This window comes from Bos grunniens, chromosome 21 (assembly GCF_055505025.1).
Source record: "Bos grunniens cultivar Pamir isolate PY7600 chromosome 21, Bosgru_T2T1.0, whole genome shotgun sequence".
Classification (NCBI taxonomy): Eukaryota; Metazoa; Chordata; class Mammalia; order Artiodactyla; family Bovidae; genus Bos; species Bos grunniens.
The window spans coordinates 38,933,897-38,960,894 of record NC_141185.1 but is presented as its reverse complement, the minus strand read 5'-3'; the positions used below and the strand labels follow the sequence as shown (position 1 = coordinate 38,960,894).

Here is a 26,998-nt window from a genome sequence, read left to right as displayed (position 1 = left end):
GACATGACCTCAGTGGCCTGTAGGCATCTTGCCTGCTTTGAGTGTATCACCTCCCCATTCCTTACGGCAACTTGCAGGAGACTTTCCTACTTTATGGGTGACGGAACTGAGCCCCAGAAAAGTCGTCCAAAGGTACAGAGCTAGGTTTCCAGTCCAGGCCTGGGGCCAGAATAGCCCAGAACCTAAGCCTTGAAGATGGTGGTAGATTTATGGGCCGGTGATGTTGGTGGCGACGGGGGCCTCAGCAGTACCCTAGGGCAGACTTTTCTCTAGGGAAGACCAACTGTGTCACCTTGCAGTGGGGACTTAACCTTTCTGGGCCTTGGTTTCACTAGCTGGCAAATGGGAACAGTGCTGAGCCTTCCTCACAGGTTCATGTGAGGCCGCAGGAAGCAGGTGTAAGTGGCTTTCAGAATTGCAAAGTAGTCCTGCAAATGTCAGGTGGTGGTATTTTGTGATTGGGGTGGAAATTCCACTCCGTGGTGATGCAGCTCTCAGGTTTGGGCCTTTGTGGGGTTTGGGGAGGCTGTGTTCTGACAGGCTCAGGCCAGGGCTTGGCTCCAAGCTCAGGGGGCACAGGGGCCAGCAGGGGAGATCTGAAGCCTTGTTAGAGCCCCCAGGGCGACCCGGGAGCCTGGACGCAGGTTCCCCTCCCCAGGCACCCTTGCTGCTCCGGTCTGACTCTACCCTGCCCTGACTTGCCCCTGAAAGTGCTGTTGCTAAAATGATGGGTAAGGGATTCCTTCACTTTACCAAGATATTTTTTTTAAATATTGACTTCCCCTAATAATTCAGAATACATTTCTGCTGCTGCTAAGTCACTTCAGTTGTGTCCGACTCTGTGCGACCCCACAGACAGCAGGGCACCAGGCTCTGCTGTCCCTGGGATTTTTCTAGGACCACCTTTTTGACCTAAAGGTAAGGGAACTACCCAGATGCCTCCAAGAGAAGCTTTTTACAGTGTGATTTCATTCCATCCTCACACCTCTTTTCTGTCATATGGAGGGAGAAACTCAGGCTCAAAGAAATCAGGAGAACTTGATGGGGTCACGTGGAAACGGAGGTGCTGGACTGGGCTAAGTGCAGCTTGATCTAGGGCCCTCTTCACCTTGGCGTGCTCTATGCCCCTCGCCAGGGCAGTGACAGCCAGGCGGGGCTGGGCGGGCTGGGAGGCAGGAAGCCAGAGCTCCAGACTCTGCCACTCCCCAGCTCTGTGACTTGGGGTCTCAGTGCTCCCTTCTGTAAAGTGGGCTCATAACTCCGGCTCTGTCTGCCTCACAGGAAGTCTGGGGAGCTGGTGGACGTGAGAAAGCTCTGTAGGCTACAAGGTGCTGTGAACAGGTTTTGGGGAGTAGGGTGATTGCTATTATGATCTTTTGAGAGACCTTCCAACCTTAGAACTTTAGAAGTTGGGGACTCAGGACTTCTGAGTCTAGCTCTTCAGCTGATGTGCTAATCCCATCTAGAACCCCTGCCAAAAGGTTTACCAGCCTCTAAGAACAGGTACCTGGAACCTCCCAAGGAAGCCCAGGCCAACCCAACTTCACATGACTCTGCCTGTTAGAAAGTACTTCTCAGACTGAGCCAAGGTCTGCCCCTGGCACACACCTCTCCCACCTGGATGAAGCTTTTATGTCTCCCAGCTGAGACATCCTTTCAGAAACTGGCCTCTGAGTGTCTTCTCCTCCAGGGACTGTCACCTCCATTCCCACAGCCACTTCTCAGGGGACACAAGCCCTCCAGGTTCTTGCCATACAGTCCCTCCCTGAGCATTCCAGTGTTTCTGTCCCTTTCAGAATGACATCTAGACTAAGTGCACTTCTCAGGGAGCTGCAAGACTAGGGCAGAGTGTTAAGGGCTCACCCCTGCTTTTTTGTTCTGGACCCAAGGCTCCTGTGATTGAGCCTTGTGGTGGCTGCCTGGCCTGAGCTCAGAGTTGAGCCAGGTCATGGCTCTGCTCTCCCCACAGCCCATCCTTGACTTTCTATATGCCCATGCAGAGTTTGACATTCATTTGTGTTCAGTTGTAGCCTGATTCCTGCCTTTGCTCTGAGTTTCCAGGGCTTTGTAGGTTCTGCTCATAACTCATCACCAATCCTGCTGGTTTTACTGCCTGCATATATTTTGAAACATTCCCAACTTTTCATCTGCATTGTTCAGCCTCCCTCTTTCTGGACCTCATCCACTTCCTTGACCTCAGCTTTGCCCCCTTGGGTGCCCTCTTCACTCTTTTCCCCCCAGCACACACACACATACACACACACACACGCACACACACACACACGCGCACACACACACACGCACACACACACACACGCACACGGTGATCTTCCATAAATCTTTCATGTCACTCTCTGACTTAATACCTCGACTGGTTATTTGCTCGAGCTGCTGAAATAAAGTCCTGCAAACTGGGCGGCTTAACCCACAGAAGTTTCCTGCCTCTGAGTTCTGGAGGCTGGAAGTCTGGGATCAGGCTCTTGGCAGGATTGGCTCCTTCTGAGGTTGGGAGGGAGCATCTGCTGCTGCCTCTCCCCCGGCTCCTGGCGCGCTGCTGGTAACCCTTGGCGTCCCTTCGCTTGTAGAAGCGTCACCCTGACCTCTGCCTTCCCTTCACATGGCGTCCTCCCTGTGTGTGCCTCTGTGTCTGGATTTCCCTTTTTACAAGGACCCTAGTCGTGTTGGGTCTGGGGCCCGCCCTACTCCAATGTATGACCTCATCTTAACTAATTCAGTCTAAAACAATCTCATTTCCAAATCAGATCACATTCTGAGGTCCTGTGGGTTAGGATTTCAACATATGACTTTGGAGGCGGAGGACATGGTGACTCAGCTTGTAACAGGTGGCATATAAGGCCCCTGATGGTCTTGCCCCCTCCCACTCACTGCCGTCTCATCTCCTTCCACTCTGCACTCCGTCTTCACTTTCACTCTGGCTGAGTGAAACATCTCTGCGTTTGGAGAAGTGTTCTGTGTAGTAGTAAGTCCCTGAGGCTTTCCACATGCTGTTCACTGGCAGGACAGGCCTGCCTGCCAAACTTCTTTTCATCCTTCAAACCCGTCTCAGAGTCAGCTCCCGGTCACCACGTCCTTCCCTTGAGACCTTATATGAACTCCCGCTTGCCAGGTCGCCCCCGCATTTTGTCTTCAGGGCCACACCTGGCCGTTGGCAGGCTCCCCACAGAGTGATCTGCATGGAATATAGTCTGCAAGCTCATAACTGATTGAAGAACAGAACAAATCTGTGGACATCGCTTGTTTCACTATGGGTCCTGCAACCCTGGGTCTTCTCTCAGCGCTCAGGGGGCTTCTGGCAGTAGCCCACTCCAGAAACCCCACTTGTGGCTTGCAGCTCCCCATGCCAGGGCATGGGGAATCCAGAATATGAGAATCTTCGTTTTGGAAATTCTGGAAGTTGGTGGCAACTTTTGCCCACTTTGTCCTGTTTTCCAAGGATGAGAGGAGCAGGTTTACAGCCTATCCCAGGGTCTTCCCAGGTGGCGCAGGTGGTAAAGAACTTGCCTGCCAGTGCAGGAGACTTAAAGAGACACAGGTTCAATCCCTGGGGCAGGAAGATCCCCTGGAGGAGGACATGGCAACCCACTCTGGTGTTCTTGCCTGGAGAATCCCATGGGGAGAAGCCTGGTGGACTACAGTCCACAGGGTCGCACAGAGTTGGACACAACTGAAGCAACTTAGCACGTACAACTGGCCCATCCCAGGACCTTCCTGCTGACGGAGCAAAGTGAGGTGAGGGAGCCGCCTCCGTGCTCTGCCCGTGGTGGCTGCTCAAGCCACCAGGTGAGACTGCAGCTCACCTGGTGCTGGGGCCTACTCAGCGCTGTTCCGTCTTCGGCAGCACACACCTTTGAACACCTGAGCTCAGGTGGCACCTCCTGTACAGCCAGTCATTCTGCAGCACCTCTCTGCCTCTCTCACCAGGAGCCTTAGCTCTTGAGATAACAGCCTGGCCATTACTATCCCCCCACCAGCCAATGACCTCCAGATCCCGGACACCTGATGCCACACTTGGATTCACAGGGTGTCAAGATCTGAGGTCACAGAGTCTGCAAACAAGCCAAGCATTTAAAGTAACCACACACATTTTAGTATTGTGAAGCCATGAGTCCCTGCCTCTCCACCCTGTTCCTCCTCTCCCTGCAGTCCCCACGGTGGGCACCTTCCAGCAGGAAGTGGAGGGAGGCAGAATAAGAAGGGAGAAAGTGATTGGCTACATGTGCCAGCCAGGGGGGTCACGGATTCTGTGCCAACCCTCCTGGAAACTAGAGGCATGTCTGAATAGGGCACTCAGATCTCCCACAGAGCTGGCAAACGTGCACCCCTGGGAGCCATTGCCAGTGCCCCTCCCATCTAGCCCTGGAGCCCTACCCTTGCTCTCCTTTGTCTCCCCCGTGACATCCCTGCCTCCCAGCTCTCTAGGGGCACACCGGCCCTGCCCAACTCAGCAGAGAACTAGCACATTTCCCAACCTGTCACTTGACTGCCAACCCCCAGAGCCGTCAATAGCAAAGGCAGTTCCCCGGAGACAGAGAGCAGAAGCCTTGCCGGGCTAGCAAGTGGCATGCATGATTCACGGCCTCGGATGGGCTGAGGAGTCAGGGCACCCCAGCTCATGTCTCTCTGACCGGGACTTGTGTCCAGAGAGGGATTTCCATGATGTTAGAAATCATGGCTAGACAAGCTAGGGGCAGTCTGGGCCACACTGGAGAGGGAGAAAGGGCAGCATTTGTTGCTCACCATGACCTTCAGGCCAGCAAGGGCCCCAAGGCTCAGCGTGTCACACTAGTACACAGACAATCCGGGGATTAACCTGCAGACATCAGCAATAAGTCTCTGGAGCCTCAGGGGAGGGCCGGCCATTCTTGGGGTATGGGGGTGGGGAAGGAGGCAGCAGCGGGGGTTGGAGTGCCAGCTTCAGTCGTGGCAGGAGAAGCAGCTCCTGCAGTCCCCACGGTTGCCAGCGGGTCACTGTCAGACTAACGCCAACCAGCTTCTGTTTAAACTTGCTCCAGCACAAATCATTTTTAAAACCCGGACTGCAAAGTTCCAGGCTTTGGGGCCTGCCAAGTTCACAGTGCCCCTGTGTAGTCATTAATACTTCCCTCCCAAATTTATTAGTCTTGAAGCTCGCCCATAACTTATGAATTACAGCCCCTGGTGGGAGTGCCACAGCTTTTACCATATATCACAGTGAACCTCGGCATCCACCCCCCACCACCCCCACACTGCACCAGCGCTTGGAGAAACCTCCACGGAGGTGCACCAGGTCTCACCTTGGGAGAGGAGAGGCCTATGTGCTGATGGGGGCAAGTCGGGCTTTCTGCCATCACTGGCCTCCCTATGGGGGGCACTGGAGACCCAGGAGAGCCCCCAGAGCTGTAGCACTAGAACTGGGGCACCTCACATAAAGCAGAGAGGCAGATACCAGGGCAGGGAGGTGTGGGTGGTTCTAAAAGAAAGAGGTGGGATTCAGACTCAGGGCTGGGTTTGAATCTTACCTTGGCCTTGAACAAGTTACTTGACCTCTCTGGACTGGCTTCATGGTGGGGTGACCCATGCAGTCACCGAGGGTGTCACACTTGGTTCATTGCTCTGGTGTCACTCTCTCAAAATTCTTAATGTTTTTTCTTTCAGTGATTGATATATTGATTTCAGATATACCTGAAAATACTTGTATATACTAGAGAATCACAGTAAGTCTAGATAGCATCCATCACTATGCATAGTTACAGAATTTTATTTATTGTGAGGAGAACTTTTGAGATTTATTCTCTTAGCAATTTTCAAATATACCATACAGAACTAACTATAGTGACCATTTTGTAGCATATCCCCGTGACATTTACCGTATAACCGGAAGTTTGTACCTTTGGAGCCCCTTCGCCCACCCATTTCACAGCCCCTCCCTTGTTTGCCCAACCCCTGTCTCTGAGAACCACCAATCTGTTCTCTGTATCTCTGAGCTCAGAGCATTTGTTTGTTTCAGGTTTTGTTTTTAGATTCCACATGTAAGTAAGATCATACTGTGTCTTTGTCTGACTTACTTCACTTAAGCACAATGCCCTCTGGTCCATCCAGGTTGTTGCAGATGTCAGGATCTCATTCTTTTTTATGGCTGAGTAACATTCCTGTGTGTGTGTGTGCATACCACATCTTCTTTATCCAGTCATCTGTTCTTGGACACTTAGGTCATTTCCATATCTTGGCTATTATAAATAATGCTGCTGTGTACATTGGGATGCATGCATCTTTTCAAATGAGTGTTGTTGTTTTCTTCAGATATGTACCCAGAAGTAGAACTGCTGGATCATATCGTAGTTCTATTAATTTTTTTTGAGGAACCTCCATACTGTGTTCCAGAGTGGCCACACCAATTTATATTTCCGCCAACAGTGTACTGGGGTTCTCTTTTCTCTGCCGTCTCACCACCTCTTACTATCTCTGTCCTTGTGATTCTAGCTGTTATACCGTGTGCGAGGTGACATCTGCCTGTGGTTCTGGTTTGTGCTTAGTTGCACTCCTTACGTTGAGTGAAGTTGAGCTCCTTTCATGTACCTCTGACCTACTCTGTGTTTTCTTCAGGAAAATGTCTATTCAGATCCAATATTTAAATTGGATTATTTTTTTGCTATTGAGTTGTATGAGTTCTTTATATATTTTGGATATAAATCCTTATTGGGTATGATTTGCAAATATTTTCTTCCATTCAGTAGGTTGCCATTCGTTTTGTTGATGGTTTCCTTTGCTGTGCAGAAGCTTTTTAGTTTAGTATAGTCCTACTGGTTTATTTTTTGCTTTCATTGCTTTTGTTTTAGTGTCAAATAAAAAAATCATTGCCAAGACCAAGGTCAAGGAGCTTACCTACAGCCTATGTTTTCTTCTAAGACTTTTATGATTTCAGGTTTTACATACAAGTCTTAATTCATTGAGTAAATTTTTGTGTATGGTGTAAGTTAGGGGTCCGGTTTTCCCAGGACCACTTACTGAAGAGACTTTCCTTTCCTCCTTATATATTCTTAGCTCCTTTGCTGTAAATTAATTGACCATATATGGGTGAGTTTATTTCTGGGCCTTAATGCTTTTTAAACAAAGGGCCCCACAAATTATGCAGCTGTCCTGGGTCTGAACTCTAATTGTCCCAACTAGGAGCAGAAGCACACCCCACTGAGAAGGACTGAGCACTCAGCCACACACACTGCCCTCGGCCTGGTACACAGCTGGTGCTCTTTTCTCGGTGGTGTCCTTTCTCGGTGAGGGCTGCTGAGCTGTGGGGCAGCAGCTCGGAGTGTGGCAGTGGGAGCCCTGGCCAGGAATCAGGGTCTCCCTCTGGGCTCGGATCTGCACAGGACGTGTGGGTGTGCCGTCCTGACTCCTGACTCCCACCCCAACAGCCTGGCCAGTCCCGCCACCCAGGGAGGCCCACCTGACTCACCGCCCTCTTGCTCCACCTCGCTGGGCAGGTTGGGGCTCTGCCCAAGGAGCACACCCACATAATGAGCACTGCCACCACAGCACTCAACCAGCTTTAGGAGGATCAGTCAGGATGGCTGCATGGAGTACTCACGCCCTAGGAAAAAGTGCTGGGTGGTTGAGAGCAGCTGCGGCAGCTGCCACAGAAGTGACCTGAACTTAGGGGCCAGCAGGGAGCGCCGTGGGCCAGGGTTTCAGGGAGGTGATGGACAGACCCAGGTTAGACTTGACCTTCATCATCCCAGTGAAACGTATAGCTCACCAGCAAGCAGGTATTTCTTATTCCCATTTTACTGAGGAAGCTGAGGCTCAGAGTGGCGAGGGATTTGCCTAAGGACACAGACCAGATGTCTGCAGAGCTGGGGTTGGCACCTGGGCTGTTTTGTCCTGGAGCCTGAGTTTGTACCAGCCCTTCTTTCTCACCCCTCCAGGGTCAGCCAACCCAGTCCTCCTGTGCGGCAGTTCCTACATGGCCTTAGGGCTCCTTCGTGCCAAATCAAAGCAAACCTTGGGGCAGGGGTTCTCTTAGATGGAGGGTGGGCAGCCCCATGTCGGGGCTCACTGATGGCCTCTTCCTGGCCACATGCATCCATGCCTGCCTGCCTGCATTCCCTCCCTGCAGGCTCCCAGACACCAGCAGTCATTAGTCTCTGGGCAGGAAGTACCAGAGACCAAGAGTAAGGCTGTGTGCTGCATGGTGCAGGGAGTGTCTCAGAGCCTGAGGGGCATGGTCCAGGGAGGTCTTGCAGGCCCCGACCCAGCCTCAGTCACTGTCCAGTCATCCTATTTATTGGTGGGTAGCATACACCAAGCCCCATGCTAAGTGCTGGCGAGACTCTGAGTAAAATGTGGCTTCTGTGTGGGAGGGGACAAAGCCCCAGCCCAAGTGGTCAGTGTGGAGAAAGGGGCCTGCCTGAAGCAGAGAGAGTAGGGGGGTGTGGGTGGCGATCAACACTGCTGGAAAAGCCTGGGCAAGGCCTTGCTCTGACTGTCTTGAAACTCACTCTGAGGCCTCTGGGTGGGTACAGGTTTGGAGCAGAGGGAACAAATGCAGACTAGACAGGCCTGCAGTGGCCGCCTGGAGATCTAAGTTCTGTGTCAGGTACATCCATGGAGTGAGCAATCCCGTTTATTAATCCCTGCAAGCATGATGAGAGGCCAAAGGGAAAAGCGTGAGGTCTGACCCAAGGCTGGATGGCAGAGGGCATCTGGGGGTCCCTTGACTGGTCACAGGTTCAGCAGGAGCTGAATTCCTGGTAAGAATGGAGAAGAAGCGTGGAGAAATGACCAGGGTCCCAGGGTACCATTCACCAAGGTGGAGGTGGGGGAGAAACTGAGTTCTCTTTTGGACACGTTGAGTCAGAGGTGGCTGGAGGTCATCCAGGAGAAGCTGTCCGGTTGGCCAGAGCAGTCAGAAGCTGAGAGATGTCTGGGCTGAAGGTCACCTGGCTCGGGTTACTTTTATCCACAGCTTTGATGAAGATTGAGCATCCTCAATTGAATAGGCAACACTGAGGTACAAGAGAGAATACCTTAGCAGACAGAATCAAGATTCAGAATGCTTTCAGCAGGCTCTGGGCTGAGACCAACAAGCTGACATTTGCCTGTGATGATAAATGTGAAGTCCTCTGTGGAGCCGACACGGCTATGGTTGGTGAAGGCCTGGCTGGCTTGGCCCCAGCGCCTGCAGAGGAGGCCTGGCCTGGGCATCCGTGTTGGCCACAGACTCATGAGTCAGCAGAGTAGGGTGGTTGCTGAACCCGATTGGAGGATGTTAGGCTTTGTGAGGGGAAGATCCCAGCAGATCTCCAGGAGGACCCACCTGTTAAGCAAGATGAAAGGAAGTTGCTGTGTGAAGTGCCCGATCCGCAGTCTGGAGCTCTGAAGGACACAGTGACAGTCAGTTCCCTCCTGCCTCCCTTCCCCTGTTTTGGTCACATCTGGAGCCCATAGTGACTTGAGAGGCTGGAAAACCAGGGAGGAGTGAAGCATGGACAGGGGTTTCTCAGGAGAAGAGACATTTTGGGAAGGATGTGAGGACTTTGTAAGTGCTGGAAGGTCTGTCATGTAGTAAGGAGAAGTGGGGTGTGGCCTTGAGGCATGTGGGGACAGGACCCAGATCCCCAGATCTGCAAGGCCTCCCAGAGTGGGCCCTTCCTAAAGAGACGGAGACTGGCTGCCTGATCACAGAGTGGAGGTCCCCAGGAGGCCCTGTGCTCCTTGGAGGTGGAGGGCCAGGCACGCCACCCCAACTGAGCACAGAGGAATCTGATTATTAGAGCTGCTCAACAGAGAGGCAGGAGGCCCGTTCTGTGAGGGGCACAGGCCATGGTGGGCAGAGCCCAGGCAGGGGTTGAGAGGATGCTCACACAGGGTGGGGTCGGGGGGAGTGCGGTTCCTCGATGGCTCCGGTCCCTTCCCACTCTGCTCTCTCACCTCTTGAACTTCAGGGCTGGCTGAGGGGCCTGGAGCCAGCTAGCCTGGCTGTCACGGTCTCTAAGAGCCCCACCCGCTCCCCCATGGTACATGGTACAGATGGAAAACCTGAGGCCCAGAGAGGGGATGTGACCTGCCCAGTAGCAGCACAGGAACCCAGGCTCTGGGTGTTTCTCATTCACGCCAGGCCACCTCCTGCACGTGAGCCCCTGTGGGACTCACCGGTCTGTGGATACTTTAGCTGAGTTTATTGTCCTGCCCTTGTGACATGGCCCTCGACAGCCACACTGCAGGTCCCTCAGGATAAAACCAAGATCAGTGACCAGACCTCTCTGGCCCAGTGGACCTGGTGGCCCTGGAACTGCTTGCCAGGAGCAGTCACACCGGCCTCCTCCCACTTCCCGGGGCAGCCTGCAGGGCTAGACAGCATTTACAACATAAATTATGAAGAGCCATGGAGAAGAGTGTTGCTGTCTGATTCTGAGGCGCATTGCTGGTTGATCCTGAAGCAGGGCCTGGAGCCAGCCTGGGGCCCCTCCCTCAGCTCAGGCATTAATGCAGAATACACCTCTGGCCACAGGCATTTAAAGATCAAGAGAGGCCAAAAAAGCTTTTAAGAGCCAGGTTGCTGTGTTGCCGCCACCGGCCTCCCCGTGTCAGGGCAGACAGGCTTCTGCAGTGATCTCAGGTGTGTCAGGAGGGCGGCCACGGAGAGCAGCAGGTTCCATCACCTGCAGACCGAGGCTTCTGGGGGGTGTAGACCCCCATCCTCGCCTGCAGCCTCAACAGGACCTGTCTCCCCTCCCCTGGGCATTGCTGTTTCTGTCTCCCGTCCAGCCTGACACCTTCCCAGCCACTCAGCGCACCCTCGGGAGTGCCTCACACTTGAGCCTGTTCACACTTTCCTGTGGCTCCTCACTGTGCTTGGGGCAAGGCAGAGCTCCTTAGGATGGCTTTGGGGTCTCCTGTCCTCTGCTGTCCATTCCCCACCCCCGCCCCTCACCATGCTCAGGCCTCTCTCAAGTTATCTCTCCTCTCTCATCCCTTCCCACCCCATCAGAACAACGAACCAATTCTTTGAGACCCTGTTCCCATGCCATCTCCTGAGACCTGGACAGCTTTACACCTTCTCATTGGTTATTCATTCAGCAACTCTTTACTGAGCACCCACCATGTGCTGGGAGCAGGGTGCTGGGAGCACGGCTGGGGGTGCCCAGCGCCTGCGTCCATTCCTGGGCAGTGTGGAAGACCGAGGGCGCTGTTGTCCAAGATCTGCCTCTGCAGCTGGCTGTGTGCGGCTGAAACGGCACTCAGGCTTTTGCACTGAGGAGAGCTTTCCTGGTGACTGTGAGAAACTCACATGGATTCAGAGACTCAGGCTATCCAGGCAGGGAAAGCCCCAAAGGACTATTTCCAGGCCCTTATCTCAGAGAAGGAAAGGGCTTCTTCATATCACACAGCAAGCTGGATGCTTCATCAGAACCTGGGTCCCTGGTACCCAGCCCAGCACTGGGGCAGATGAGCCATGTGGTCCCCCTGGAGGAACCGTGTGGCAGGGAGCTTGTGGGAGACCAGTGCCTCCTCGTGGTGATGGGGGTAGAGACACTGGGGGGAGGAGCACAAACTGGCCACAGCCCCTGCTCCTGGACTGTCCAGCTCACCCTCACTCACCCTTCTCTGTCCTCACCTCCACAGACGCCACGGTGAAAGATGACATGAACAGCTACATCAGCCAGTACTACAATGGGCCCAGCAGTGGTAAGTCTGTGTTGGTGCTATTCCATGGGTACCAGAACCTCTGTGTGGCCCCACGCCAGAGGTGACCCTGGCAACCCCTAACATCCAGGCCAGGGACAGCTCGACCAGGCTGTCCATCTCCTGGCCCCTATGAGCCATAGCCGCAGGCAGAGTTCCCAGCAAACTCTGGCACCTGAGCTCGAGTGCTGGGATGGGAGTGCTCCAAGATGTGCATGGGGGACCCTGGGGTGGAAAGGGGCTGGAATCTAGGAATTAATGACCTCAGCACTTCCCAACCTGAGAACCTTTCAGGATGAGCGTGAGGGGGGTGAGATAATGCATAATTGGGTGTGAGAAGCAACAGGCACTGGGCATGTCCTTGTTTATGTTTCATTCTTGCACTTCAGAAAGTCTCAGGGGACCTAGTGGTTTTCATATGAGAAAGGTTGAGTTTTAAAATAATACTCAGTCCTTCAGGGTCTTGTTTCTCTTTAGCCAGTGTCTTGAGTCTTGTAAGGTTTGGGTTTCACAGCCCTTGAAAAGTGAAAGTGTTCATTGCTCAGTAGTGTCCAACTCTTTGCAACCCCATGGACTGCAGTCCACCAGGCTTCTCTGTCCATGGAATTTTCCAGGCAAGAATACTGGAGTAGGTTGCCATTCCCTTTTCCAGATCTTCCTGACCCAGGGATCGAACCTGGCCTCCTGCATTGCAGGCAGATTCTTTACTGCTGAGCCCTTAAATCCTTGTAAACTCCATTCTAAGGCTAGAAGGTTATAGTGTGGGTCATCCTGAATACATCTGAATTTCATCTTTTCTGCAGTTTAGCCCCTTTAAGGCCTCTTTCCCTCCCTTTCTCCTCTTCCAAAGCCTTATCCAACCTGCTGATCTCAAAGACCATCATCTCTAGCCTGAACCTCTCCCCCAGCCTACTCTCCGTACCACTTTAGAGAGAAACCTTGCCCACACTACGCCTACTGTAATTCAGGCCCTTGATACTTCTCACTTAGAGCGAAGACATTCTGGGATGTCCTCCACCCTCCACTTACAATGCATCCTATAAAAATTCGGCAGTTTTCTGAGGGCACAGCTCTGGTCATGAGTCTCACGCTGGACCCATTTAAAACTTGGAGTCCTAATGACCATGACATTCAGATTCCTTGTCATAGCAGACTGTGCTGAGTTAGTCAGGATGGGCTCGGTTATGCTGTGCCCAGTGACAACAACCCCACATTTGAGTGGTTTAAATAAATCAACAAAGGGCCAGGGACACTGGCCAGGGGCTCTTTGGCCAGGCTGTTACTTTACGCTATCTCCCAGCAGACAGAACAGTTGTCGTGCCTTCTGGAACAGTGTTGACCGCACGGGCAGAGCACAGCTGGCTTATGTAGCTTCTCCAGGAAACGCCACTGGTCACTTCCTGCAGGTGACTGGCTGAGGCCCGTCACATGTCTGCACCTGATAGGGAGGCATAATTCTCCCTCAGGGCAGGTGGCGCATATTGGAAACCTGGACCATCTCCCAAGGCCTCTCCCAGCAAATCCATTCATACTCACCTCACCCCCACCATCTAGCCCCACCCGCATCAGGGTGCAGAGGTGCAGCCAGGGTGGAGTGTGACCTGCACCCCTCCTTTCTTGCAGACAGCGGCGTCCCAGAGCCAGCTGTGTGCGTGGTCACCACGGCCGCCATCGACATCCACCAGCCCAACGTCTCGTCTGACCTCTTTTCCGTCGACGTGCCCCTGAAGCTCGGCAGCGAAGGCACCGGTGCCAGCGCCAGCTCCGAGAGTGCCACCCGCTCCACGCGCAGCTCCGGCACCCGGGCCCAGAGTGACAGCAGTCAGACGCTGGGCTCCTCCACGGACTGCAGCGCCGCCCGCGAGGAGCCGTCCCCCAGGCCCAGCCCCTCCGCCCTGCCGCTGCCCCCGCCGCCATCTCAGCAGCATACGGCAGAGGCCACAGTCCAGGACCTGTTGTCCCCACTGTCGGAGGACCCCTGCCCCTCCCGGAGGGCCTTGGACTCCGCCCCCCTTGCCCAGCCCAGCCCAGAGGGCTCAGCCCAGCCCAGCCCTGAGCTGGAGCACAGGGTGAGTCTGTTTAACCAGAAGAACCGGGAGGGCTTCACCGTCTTTCAGATCAAGCCTGTCATCCATTTCCAGCCGGCTGCGCCTGTGCTGGAGGAAAAGTTCAGATCTTTGGAATCCAAAGAGCAGAAGTTGCACAGGGTCCCTGAAGCCTAGAGCCTCCAGGCAGGCTGGGAGGGAGGCGGGGAGACAGCCATCTCGATGCTCCCCCGGGGCCCCGGTGGCCACCAAGGGTCACATGAGGGGCCCAGGAGCCCTCCTGGCTTCCCTCAGGGTGCTGCCTGCCTCCAGGGAGGTGACGCCAGGCCAGGAGGCCACACGCCTCAGACCTCAAAGCCCAGAGCTGGCGCCTCCTCTCACCCTGCTCAGGGGAGGGTGGTGCTCGTGGCTGGGGTTTTTTTTTAAAACCACTTTTACAAAAACCAGCCTGTGGCCCAGCTTCAGCAGGGTAGAGCGTGGGGGCCAGCTCAGCCTCTTCCGTTGCCTTTGTTCCCGACGCCCACCCTGGACCCTCGGGAACAGCACTGTGAGCAGGGGCTCTCCAGCCCCACCCCCAAGCCGTCTTTTCCAGGAATCCCGGGTGGAGCCCACACAATCACACAGACCACCATCTGAGCCTATCTCATTTGTCTTCATTCTCTCATTTAGGCATGAGCGTTTCTGAGTCTTTTCGAGACAAATCTAGTTTCCACCTTCTGGGGACATAAAGGGATGGGTCTGGAGGAGGGTGGGAGGGTTGCGGGGTGGGGGTGAGAGCCATTTTCCAATCTTGGCTTTAATAATAAAAACCACCTGCACTGAGACTTCCCGTTGGCAGAGGTGATCCTTTGGCTGCTAGTCCAGGTGAGGACCCCAGAGTGGCTTCTCTGGGCTTGGGTTGGCCTTGAAAATCCACCAAGGAAGCCCGCCAGCTCCTCTCCGGTATCCCTGAGGCCTTTGTAGAGGAGCCCTAGACCCCAGGAGGGAAGCGCTCACACTGCCTGGCTGTGTGACTCTGGACCAGTACCTTCTCTTCACCTTCTCCTCCCCACCACAGAGGAGCTCAGAATTCTGTCTTCCTTGCCAGCAACTCCCAGACACAGCTCCCTGACCCAGGGCTCCATTCCTCAGGGATCTCAAGAGGCCCAAAGCTGAGCAAGAGGTCTTGCTCGCAGCCTGCTGCTCCTCCTAGGTTCCCAGCCGGGTGTCACCATCCACCCGGCCGTGTGCATGAATGCTAGCCCCCTTCTCATTCCCCATGAGCAGTTGGGGATGCTGGCCCCTGCCCCAGACCCCTCACAGCCTTGCTGAGGCCCAGGCCCAGCCTCTGACCCCACCTCCTCCACCAGTGTGTCAGCTCCCCAAACTCCAACCCGGGCTGTTGAGCCTGATCAGTGTGTCCCTTGCTGAAGAGCCTCCAAGGGGTTTTGTTTATGAGTATGTTTTGTTTTCGATGCCCAGAAGAAAAAGGGAAGATAATTTTATTTTTCAATTCAAGGGCTCCCGTTGCCTCAAATGAATATCTTGGTGAGGTCACTGCTCCTAAATGGGCTGGTTGCCGGCCCCCAGGCCACAAAAAACATTCTCCTTATTCATGGGAAGATCAGCATTTGTCAAAAAAGATGTTAAAGGGAACAGTGTCAAATGGAGCTTGTTTTGGGGTGTAATCTGAGGCATTCCATCACCAGCAGCAGAGTTATTCACAGCTGCCATGACTGAGCACTTTGTAAGGCCTCTACCCCCTTGGGCTCCTTTAACCCTTCCAGTGGCCCTGTGAGGTGGTATCACTGGGCCCATTTTACAGGTGTACGACCCAAGGCTCAGAGGTTTAAGAAACTTCCCTGAGGTTACACACTAACAAGAGAGGCACTGAAACGAGCTCATATCTGCCTGGCAGTGTGCTAGGTGCTGGGGCTCCCAAGCTGTAGAGCTTTTGAAAGCAAAGTGGTCACTCCTGGGTTTGTCACATATGGGCTGGAGGGCATTACATGATTTATAATCTCTAGGGCAGGAGCTGCGGGATCTGTTTAGTGGTCTGCATCTGCTAGACTAGAAACAGCTACCCTCCTTGGCCAGGCTCAGCCTGCTGAGCCGTGATGCCCTCTTGGCTGAGTTCCCGTTGCCCCAGCTCATGGGCTAGTGCTGGCCACCCAGTCAAGTAAATGAGCCTGTCCTGTGCTGGAGGTGAGACCCCCATGGCTAGCTGGTAGTCACCTCTGCTTGGACTTCTCCAGAGAAAAGGGCTGGGAGGAGAGCAGTGGGGTAAGATGATAGGCAAGTGGCCCCACTCTCTCCCTCAGTTTCCCCACCCAGAAGAGTCCCACTTTTAACAGCTGGTTTCTTAGGGCATTTACAGATTGCTGTGAGGTGAAATTGCCTGAGCACTCACGGTTACCTTCCCGCCTGCCCAGGCAGTAGCAGGGTCAGAGCTGCTGCACAAGCAGATGGGGACTAGACGTGGTCTGACCTCTCTGAGGACAGAGTCCACAGTCACCAGGAAGAGGGCGCGCAAGACAGAGGAAGCCACTCACCTGCCTGAGGACAGGCGCGGGGTGGAGTCTTAGCCTGGAGAGCAGGAGGTGGAGAGTAAAAGCTTTGGCTTTCACGGTTCCCCCGGGTGCCATAGCCCAGAGTTATAGCTGGTGGGCAGCTGGGCGCCAGTGGAGATGGAGCCCGAGCCCTCCCTGGGAGGTTTGCCGCTCTGGGAAAGACCCGCTCCTTGCTCGTGGACTTGCTCAGTCAGCGCCCTCTGGGGCTCACTCAGAAGGGAGGCGGGCCCAGTAGCAGCTGCTGCCTCCTGTAAGCCAACAAGATGGTGGGCACAACATGGCTCCCACTTACTCACTTGCTGTTGTGCTGGGGGGATCTTTGCGGTCTTCCCTCTCTAACACAGTCTTGCAAAGTGGGTGCTGTCTTCCCTGCTTTACAGAGACAGAGGATGATTTATGAAATGACTTGTCCAAGGGCATACAGCTGAACTAGGAGCAGAATTCAAACCCAGGTCTGTTGGGATTAGATGCCATGCTGGATGTGGCAAGCCGAACTTCGTGGAATTAAACCAGGTGTCATCAGGAGAGCCAGAGAGGGAGCGGTCAGCCTGCATGGCTCCTCAGGCTGGAGGGACCTGCCCACCCTCCCTGCAGAGCCCTGTGGCCCTTCCCGCAGGGCCAGCCTCCCGGCTCCGCCTTGCCACTGAAGCTGGAGAGGAGCCAGTCCCATGGCCTGGCTGGCTCCCTGACGTGCCAAACCTGGCAGCCAAGACAAGGCTCAGAGTCAGCAATGCTGGTGGCCGGCCCCCAGGGCAGCGTGGTCAGAACCCTGCAGGCCTGGCTCACAGTCCACCGGGACTGGGGAGCTGTAAGGCCTTCCCTGAGTGACATGGCCGGCTCCTCTCCAATCAGCCCTCCAACCCAAACCTAGGTTGTTCAGATCAGGTCACACAGACGAGTTTTTCACAGATCCTGTACAATTAATTAGAGGCCAGTGGCCTGGGATTCCCTTCAGCATGGTGGCTGTTCACTCCGTCCGTGACTCTCAGCTCAGCAACACCTTTCAACGCCAGGCTCTTGACTGAAGCTCCTGCCCTGGTGCTGCCCCCACATTCCTCTCTGATTTCCTCGTCTCTAAAGAGACTAAGAGTGGGGCTGTACTCTCTGTGAGCTGAGGTCCAAGGAAGCCACCTTAGAAAGAAGCTTCCCAGGTGGCACTAGTGGTAAAGAACCCACCTGCCAAAGCAGGAGACGCAAGAGATGCGGGTTCGATCCCTGGGCTGGGAAGATCCCCTGGAGGACGACATGGCAACCCTCTCCAGTATTCTTGCCTGGAGAATCCCATGGACAGAGGAGCCTGATGGGCTACAGTCCACAGGGTTGCAAAGGGTCGGACATGACTGAGGTGACTTAGCACATCTTTCTATCAAATCAACAGGACCCCTGCACAGAGTTGCTTAACAAGGATACCCAACAACTCTGGGGGCTTGATAGGACATCTCAGGGATACCCCACCTCCACCCTCCACCCAGTTGCTGTGGTGCACACAGGGTGTGTGCCAAAGCCCCAGATTCTCAGCTCAACCCCGTTTCTGTTTTGCTGTATGCCCCCAGCGAATCCATGGATCTGCATCCTTGCCCTGTACAGCAGGAATAACAACTCTCATCCCTCCACCCCCACCCACCCCTGTGAGGGCTGCTGGGATAGCTAACGACATAATGGAAGGGAAAGCCCTTTGAGAATGTTTCAAGGGAGACACAAACAGACATCATCCTTATTAATAATGGATGCCTGGGTGTTGTGCTCCCTATCCACGTTCAGCAGTTCTGGGGAAGGCTGCCCAGGACAAGCTCAGTTATTTCACTTGCTGCTGCTGATAGTTTGGTGCGAGAAGAGGGTGGCTGAAGGGGCTGAGAGGACGTGTGCCCCACCCCCACTCCCAGGCACTGTCTGCTCCTCCTGAGCTCACCCTGCTCATATATCCCCACTGGTTCCCCCATAAATAATGCCCCAGAGTCACCCTGAGTTAAAGCACTGCTGTTCCGGGAGGCACCTTATCTGCCTTCCTCTCCTTTTCCCAGTATAAACCCCAAACCTACATTTCCATGGCATAAACTGAATGATGAATTCATAACTACTCTGAATTTTTTTTTTCCCTTTGCTCCAGCACTGAAAAGTTTAGTATTGTCTCTTGGTGAATAGTTAATTTAATTATCCAAAGAAAATGATGGAACATTTGCTGCTAAATTTATTGCAAACTACCAAAGAGACAGCGCTGGCATAATTTTATGCAGAGCCCCAGGCTATAGCATAGGGGAGCAGGCTGCCTATTCATCCTGAAACAAGCAAATGAAATTGACTACCCTGGAGATCAATCAGGACATTAAACACTGTGATGAATGTGGCAGAACTCTTCAGTGTCTGAGATTTACAGGGCACCTTTCACCAAGCGCTCTAGGAGCCTCCCCAACATCAATTAGGCCTCATAACTAGGTAGGCTCACCTCCACCTCCACTGCATAAAGAAGAGGCATGGTGTTCTTGGACCTGGGTTTGCTAAATGCCACAAAAGTAAGCCAGTGTACAGACCAGATCCAGTACAAAGCCCCCTGCTTCCCTCAGCAGAGAATGGTTTAGAATGGCGGAATCAGGCTAAAAGGGGACGGAGGGATTGGAGTCCAGACTGCGTCATGTTCTTGGTGCTTCTGTGCCTTGGCCACGCTGGGCCTTTCACCTGGGATATGCTTCGTTATTGGTTGATTTTGACTGAACTCAGCTCAGCTGTCTCATCTTTCTCCCCTTCACTGCAACTGGTCCCAGTCAGGCTGGACTAGGAACACATCCTCTGTGTTCCCAGGGGGTTCCCAGGTGACACCAGTGGTAAAGAACCTGCCTGCCAATGCAGGAGACATAAGAAACATAGGTTTGATCCCTGGATTGGGAAAATCCCCTGGGGGAGGGCATGGCGACCCACTCCAGTATTCCTGCCTGGAGAATCCTGTGGACAGAGGAGCCTGGCAGGCTGTAGCCCACAGGGTCACAGAGTTGGACATGACTGAAGCGACTTAGCATGCACACACACCGTGTTCCCAGAGAGGAACTCAGGTTATGGCATGTGGTTGAGGGTATACTTCAGCCTAAGGTCACCACTCACTAGCTGTGAATCCTTTGCCAAGCGTTTTAAGCTCTGTAAGCTTCAGTTTTCTTATTTGGAGAGTGGAGAACACTACAATACCTCGTGGGGTTATTATGAAGCTTAAATGAAATAATGTCTGTAAAGCACTCAGCACAGCTCTCCAAAGTGGTTCTTGTCTCCATTTTCCTAAGCTGTTTGATATCTGCCAACACATTCACACAGGTTGAAGCTTGAAGGTATCTTGGAAGATTACCAAGTGCAATTTGCCATTTTACAGATGAGGAAAATGAAGCCTAAAAGGAGAAGGAATGTGACCAGGGCACCCCTGAGACCATATTAGAACCAGGATGAGAACCCCAGTGTCCTGGTGAGCAGCCCACTCAGTGCTCAGCCCAGGTCCCAGACCTCACAGTTCCCCATGCAGCCCCCACACTGGGAAGGGAAACAGCCCTCCAAGCCGGACTCGAGTGCCCAAAACCACGAGACCAGTTGTGGGAGGCAAAGATGGGGAAGCCCGGACAGAGAAAACCTCACCATGGCCTGACTACTCACCAATCCGGGCACCAAAGAAAGTAAACGCCAGCTTCCTTCCCAATAAATTCCTATTTCTATCACCCATCACTCTTTCATGCTTCTATGACAAGTTTGCTGTTTTGAGACAATGCAAACCAGAGGAGAGAGTCCTAGAGAAGCTGGAATATATTGGGGGGCAGCCCGGTGCAAAGGCCAAGCTCTTCAGGCCTGGAGTCAGCTCAGGTTTCATATCTCACCACTGCCTCTGCTCAGCCCATTTCTTCTTCCAGAAAGTAGGGGTGATGATGCCCACTTTGGGGACTGTTGTATTAGAGAAGGAAAGATAATGCACCTAGTAGGTTCTTAACAAGTAGTATTTGCCGGAATTCTGGTTTGTGTCCAGCTCTGCCACCTGCTTTATGCCCTGGGGCAGATCACTTCTCCTGAGAGCCTGCCTTCTTCAGTTTCCTACCCTTCCCACCTCTGAGCGGTAACTTGCATGAGAGTGCTATTATAAACCAAGGACTATCAGCAACTCTTCTTCATGTGGGTGCCCCACAAAATATTTTTTAAACCCTAGGGCTATACAAGTTGGAGCAATATATCACCCTAAATGGGCTTTTAACAAGGTTATCAGTCAAGTCTCCTTTCGTTCAGCAACAGCTAACCAAATCCATCTGTTATAATCAATACTGTTCTCTGGGTTTCCTAGCCTCTTAAGCACATTTTTACACGAACCAAAAACAAAAACTCTCTCAGCCCCGTGAGAGATGGTGTGAAATGCAACCAAACTGACTTCCCCTTTCTCACAGAAACAGCACAGAGAGCTCTTACGGCTGGGGTTTCATTCAAAGCCTCCCAGCCCAGTAGAGACACGCCCAGGCTCTGCCGGCAGCGTGGCTCCCGCGCTATCCTGGGAGGACGAGCCCCACTCTCTGCCAGCCTCGCCCACAACACCGGACCCATTTCCATAGTCTCAGGGGACCCATTCTGTACCCAAAGAGCTTTCAGTCAAACCTATTCAGGGCATAAGGCCAGAGGATTCCTGCAACAGCCTCCTAATCGCTTCCATCTTTTCTTCCTCTCTCTGTCTGTCCTGAACACTCCACCAGCTTATGTTATTCCTCTAGATCAAGTAACAGGCCTTCCTCAACACAGGCTAGTATAGTATCCATCTCCCTGTTGCCAGAAGGGTGCTCCCAAAGACCTGTTCAGGTGGCAGGGCCTCAGGATGTCATGCCACTCTTTGTGGAAGATTCTGGATATACTGACACGGTTAATTCTAACACATAAACAAGGAATAGTACAACCAGCAGAGAGCATTTTTAAGTACTCAACACCTGTTCACTAAACAAAAGCTGTGGAGGGCCAATGGCCACTGACCTCCTTAGTTAAATACCCATTTGTTACCAGTTCATTCACTTTGGAACCTGATTATAGTAGGATCAGATGTAGCAGCAACTGGAGTTTTAGAAAAAAGGATGCAAGAAAGACTTAGATTAGGAAATTCTATTAATTTTTCCTGCAAATCAGGAGCTCTCACAGTACCATCTCTGGCACAGCTCCTGAAACAGCAGTATTCCTTGAGGGCAAAGTTTGAGAACCACTGACCCATGAGGAAAAACAACAGACTCCTCAGCCTACCAGCCAATGTCCTCCACAATCTGGCCTTAACTACCTGTCACCCTCAACCCCTCTCCCGACACTGTGTTTCCGCCCGTCACTCCCTCAAGCAGGCATGCGAACTCTCATCTGTTCTACTTCTGCCTCTCGTGTTCATGTTAACACCTCCACGCCCTGAGGAATAACCGCAGCTGGCCCCCTGAAGGAGCCCTCCCTGTATGTGCAGTTCATGCTGACTGCATGCTATCTGCTTTTCTAATCACTTGGGTCTCATCTCATCTTCCTTGCTAGCTGCAGATCTTGAGGGCAAGGGCTATGCCTCTAACAGCCTGTATTCTCAGAGCCCAGCAGCCAGCTGCTCTCCCCATCAGGACCACAAGCTACCTCAGTGCAGTGGCCAGACCAGACATCCAGGTGTTTGCTCCAGAGTCCCACACAGCACAGCTGCTGGGTGAGCCAGGGAGCCTCCAAGGGAATATGCCCCGATGTACTGCGGAGAGACCAGGGAAGTGCTGGGTTCTGTACCCTCTCAACTGCCAGAGAGCTGAGACCAGGGCCCTCACTGTCCATAGTAAGGAGGTTGTTTATTGTTCAGTTGCTAGGTTGCATGTGACTCTTTGCAAACGCATGGACTGTAGCACGCCAGGCTCCTCTGTCCTTCACTTTTTCCCAGAGTTGGCTCAAATTCATGTCCAATGAGTTAGTGATGCTGTCCAACCATCTCATCCTCTGCCGTCCCCTTCTCCCTTTGCCTTAAGTCTTTCCCAGTATCTGCTTGACCTAAACGACCTCAAGAACCTATCAGCTCTGCCCTCACATGGCTGCCTTCCTACACACATACTCCTGCCCTCTCAGGGACTTCGTGTTCTGACAAATTAGCCAAATTCCTGGGGACTGTATGACATTAACCTAAGACCTCAAAGGTCTTAGGGGAGAAAGGCAGGAAGCATACACACAAACCCCAAAGAAAGCTATTCCTAACACTTTTGCCTAGACTGCTTCCAGAGCTACAGCTCAATCCTCAAGCCAAGATGTAGGGCTGTCATTTGGAACTGACAGCTTGGTTTCCCAAAGAACACTAAACAAGTAAAAAAAAAGGGGGCATCTCAAATTGTACCTTCTGGCATAGATGGTAGTTTTTAACAATTTGCCCCAGTCTCACACAACTTCCTTTTGAAGGTAAACTTTGAGTGGGTACTTAAAGGGGCTTCTAAGTTGAACAAATTCCTGCTGGAAAGACAAGCCCAGGATACGAACTCTCTTCCTCCACTAGGATCCTGAGTGTGTGCCCCGCCCACCTGGGACCAGGCACAGAGTGCCCTTTACCTGAGGGAACCATGCAGCCACTCCCTGTTCCTCCAGCAGAGGTGAGGCAGAAACACACACTGGTGAGGCCACTGCTCTGAAGCCAAACTTCCTGGTTCCAAATCATGGCTCTCGTTTGTAAGCTGTCTGAAATTGGGCAAGTTACATACCCTCTTTTTGCCTCAGCTTCCTCATCTGTAAAACAGGGATAAGAATAGCATCTATCTTACAGATGTTGTGAGGACTGAAGGGGTTTAGTATGTGACATATAGTAAGCGCCACGTGCATGCTCAGTTGCTCTGTTGTGTCTGACTCTTTGACACTCTATGGACTATAGCCCGCCAGGCTCCTCTGTCCATGGGATTCTCCAGGCAAAAATACTGGAGTGGGTTGCCATTTCTTTCTCCAGGGGTTCATCCCGACCCAGGGATCGAACCCAGGTCTCCTGCATTGGCAGGTGGATTCTTTACCACAGAGCTACTGGGAAGCCCCTACTTAATGCTATGATGATGATGATAAATTGTATCCAGTAAATTAACTGAACAGCTGCTTGAAGCTGGAGCAGGACAGTTGTGACAGGAGGAAGACAAAAGGGAGAAAGACCAAACAGTTCAACCCCAAGGCTAAGAACCACACCAAGACACCCCTTGGGATGGACCTTCTTGAACTGGCACACCCTGTATACACTGGGCACCTCTGCAACCGCCACTTCTGCTCCTCTCCTGTCCCCCCAGTTATGGTTTCCCACAGGGATGAAGCGTAAATGGAAAAGGCCCCAAGTAAGGTTAGCCTCCTTGGGAAGAGCCTCAAAGATAGCAACAAGATACAGGTATTACTTCTGCAAGAGAAATTCAAATTACATGGCCTTGGACAAGTCACTTTAGCTCCTTCACGTCTCTCTGTGCCACAGGATCCCTCTCTGTACAAGGGGGCTGAGCCGGATGGTCCCTCAGCTCTGCAACCTAGGGTCCTACAGTTCTAACACTGAGCACTACTTGGCTGCTCCTCTCACTTCATTACAAGAAGGCAGAAGTGCCAGTGACATTTAACTTCAAAGGGTGTTTCACAGAAAGTGAATATAACGCATCAAAAAAGGATTCAACTAATCAGCCCCAGGCTGGCCACACTAAGGGCCCTCTGCTCCCTCCCTTTGTATATCACTAGTCACTTCCCATCTCTTCCCTGCCATCTTTCTTGTCACCAACTATACCTTCTGTGGCTCGGCTTCAGCATGGCAGTGCTCTTCATTCAGCTCGCCTGCTGACTCCTGGCCTTTCTAAGACCCCAGATCCCTGCCCACTCCTTCTTGCAGTCTTGGCCCAGACCTCACCAGCCTCTGTTCCTGGGGTTGCACTCACACAAGCGCCTGGCCGCCTAGGGCAGCATGGGAGAGTGCTAGAACTCACCGCACATGTGGCCGACGTGCATGCCTGGCTGCTTTCTAAGACAGTCCAAAGGAAGCCACCAGGAGGGCGAAAGAAAAGCCAGAGCCATCTCTGAGCAAGACTTTTAACATTTACAATAGCATTGAGCTATCTGTTAGCATAAGAGGCCATACTGTCCCAATGTGGCCCCTTCTCCACTTGCCTCTAATTTATAGACACCAAGAACTGTAAACTGCCAAGATCTTAAAATGAAATGGAAAATTAAATCAACTTAAGTCAACTAAATACATTCAGCAGGTTCAGGTTTAAGGCTGGTGCACTTTTGTCCCATTAGCTATGATTTTCTAGAGACTGGAATATATTTAAGATAATATTCATACTTTGTGGCCATGCTTTTTTAACTCTAAATTCACCACTCTAGTTCCCTTGTCTCAACAACTGGATTATGTTGATTAGACTGGTGGGAACATTCATGTTTATAATTTTATCTAAAATACAGAGCCATCCATGAACAACACCAGCAAGAGTAAATAATAATTTTCACTCCTGTTTTTTCAATTATCTCTCTTCCTTTACAAAGATAGGCATATTTCGGTAATAGTTTTAAAGTTATGGAAAGGCTTTATTATGTATTACAGAGCTATAAAATTTCAAAAAAATAACTGTTTAGAACCACAAATAATTAAGAAATAATAATAACCCCATAAAAAAAGCATTTGGTGTCTGTTAGAAATTTTCCTCAAATTATGAAATGTAGCTCTCCACACTTTCCGATGATTGTTATATTAGCCATGAATTTCTATGATTTCAGCTGAATATACTTTGATACAATTTTCGTCCTAAGACATGGTCATGACTCATTTCTTCTTCAATAGCTCAGTCATTTCAGGAACAACCTGCAAATTAAAACAAAATAATAATAATTAAACAATTTGAGTCTTCTTTGTGATAAGGTCACAGCTCCCTAAGGAGTACAAAAAGGCCAAAAGCAACAACGTGAATCACCAGGAGGTACGGGAGGTACAAAGTGCCCCCTCCCTCTGCCTTCCCAAGGACTCCCTGTTTTCCCAGTCTCTCTCCCCATCCATGGGACAAGTGGTTGGCAGAGCCAAAAGCCCACTCATGGCCTGGAAGCCTTTGTGACACAACCCCAGACCTCAGAAAGGCGCCCCTGAGAACAGGAAGTCCGATTCTCTTGTCTGTTGAGAACAGTGTATGTTTTGACCTCTGTGTTCCCCGGCACTCTTCCTTCCCTCACTGCAGTCCTGCCCTACCTTCAGTCTCTTGCTTAGTCACGACTCCTGTCAGCCTCCTCTAGTACTTGTTTATTCACTCACTCATCATTCACTTAACAAACACTGTAGTTGTTATTCCTCAGCACGTTACCATCTTCTGGCACATAAAAATGAGCTGCATGCTGGACGTCACCCATCATTGCTCTTTACTAAAACCAAGGCCTTGTGCTAACGCAGTGGCTGCTCAGCAGACACAGCAAGAAACCACAGTGAAGGAAACTGACCAAGCTGGCTCCCACTTTAGAAAGGATTCATTACTAACCCCTGGCCTGGGCAGTTCAGTGGCTGCAACCGGAGCTTCGGTGTGGAGCTGCTTTGTGACAGCCTGGGTCACAGAGGAGGGCTACATGTGGGGGCTGCAGGAGCACACAGGGCCTGCCTGAAAACTAGCCTAGCCACTCGTGTAAAATATCAATTACTCAGCTTCCAAGGGGTTGTCGACTGCCCTAGCTCACAAAGATCCCAGCTGAACTTGCCACTGATGAATATAGCCTCTCAATTATTTAAGAGAGCTACATTTCCATTAGGTGGAAATAATGTGTTCGTACAAAATTTATTAAGGAAATTGTCGACATGTTGTTTCTTCCGAATGTCACTTTGTCTCCAGCCTATTAAAAGGCCCGTGTTTACCATGGAGCCAGCAGGCATTAGCTCAGGGGCAGCATTAAGTGCTGGCACCATTTCCCCCAGTTTCCTCGGTGGAGAGACCATGAGCTTCTGCCAGTCACATAGATGACATGCTAAACGAGCCTCATGTGGGACCTACATGTTTCATGAAAAATGGGCTAGGGCCCAACTTCTTTTAAATAAAACATCAATTTGGTTTAGAACATAGTTTTTAAAAACCTTACAGAAAGTCCCCCTGCTGCACTCCCCCCAAAAGGGTTGAGGGGTCTTTCTCTCTCCATGCTCCATATCATTTTTGTTCCCAAGCATACCAAACAATGCCTTGGTTAGGGAAAACAACATGCCAGCTCAGTTTACTGAGTATCTAATGGCCTCAGCACACTGAAAGATATGAATTCTTTTTTTTTTTTCTATTTTAGATACTGCAGAGGCAGCTCCCTACTCAGTAAGACCAGATGACAGTGAATTCATGTCTCAAAAAGGACCATGTACTGATATAAGGCACAGCGCAACTATGTTTCACTCATTTATTTAGTATTTCCTCAGGATAAGCACTATGGGAAATAGAGAGGATCAGGCCTGATTCCTGGCCACAAGAAGGGAAGAGACAGAGGCCTAAGAACCACTTGATTAGAAACCTGCTCATCTTATACTGTAGTGTAAGAGGATGAGAATGGCATTAAAAGCTCTGAATTCAAGAATCCTGACGTAAGTTGAGTCTGGTATGGACTAGGAAAAATCAGAACATTTAACATGGAGGAAAAAAAGATTCTGGGCAAAAAATGAGGAGGCAAACGGATAAACACTGTAGGTTCCAGAGACAGTAAAGGGACTAGAACGACTGTAGTGAATGGCTATGTTGGAGAGAGGTGAAAAAGGTTTAAACAGATAGGAGTTAT

The 26,998-nt window shown here is 51.8% G+C and overlaps 2 protein-coding genes and 1 long non-coding RNA gene across 9 annotated transcripts in view; 1 reads left to right on the top strand and 2 right to left on the bottom strand.

Moving 5' to 3' along the window:
* The window catches only part of TMEM266 (transmembrane protein 266), a 124,086-nt gene extending 109,535 nt beyond the window's left edge, over window positions 1-14,551 (top strand). For all 7 annotated transcript variants that reach the window (XM_086363989.1, XM_086363987.1, XM_086363990.1 and 4 more), the window contains 2 exons: window positions 11,623-11,685; window positions 13,306-14,551. In XM_086363989.1, coding sequence (XP_086220115.1) covers window positions 11,623-11,685; window positions 13,306-13,904 — 662 coding nt within the window. In that variant the 3' untranslated portion in view covers window positions 13,905-14,551. The remainder of the gene's footprint in view (window positions 1-11,622; window positions 11,686-13,305) is intronic.
* LOC147349438 (uncharacterized) lies at window positions 8,603-22,987 on the bottom strand. The gene is made up of 2 exons (XR_015149830.1): window positions 22,814-22,987; window positions 8,603-9,313 (listed from the first exon to the last, which is right to left on the bottom strand). It is a non-coding gene; the product is annotated as an uncharacterized LOC147349438 (long non-coding RNA).
* Window positions 22,988-24,775: 1,788 nt separating this feature from the next.
* Window positions 24,776-26,998, bottom strand: part of ETFA (electron transfer flavoprotein subunit alpha) — a 69,655-nt gene continuing 67,432 nt past the window's right edge. Inside the window, exon 12 of the mRNA XM_086364004.1 lies at window positions 24,776-25,073. Within this exon, the coding sequence (XP_086220130.1) occupies window positions 25,035-25,073 (39 nt within the window). The 3' untranslated portion in view covers window positions 24,776-25,034. The remainder of the gene's footprint in view (window positions 25,074-26,998) is intronic.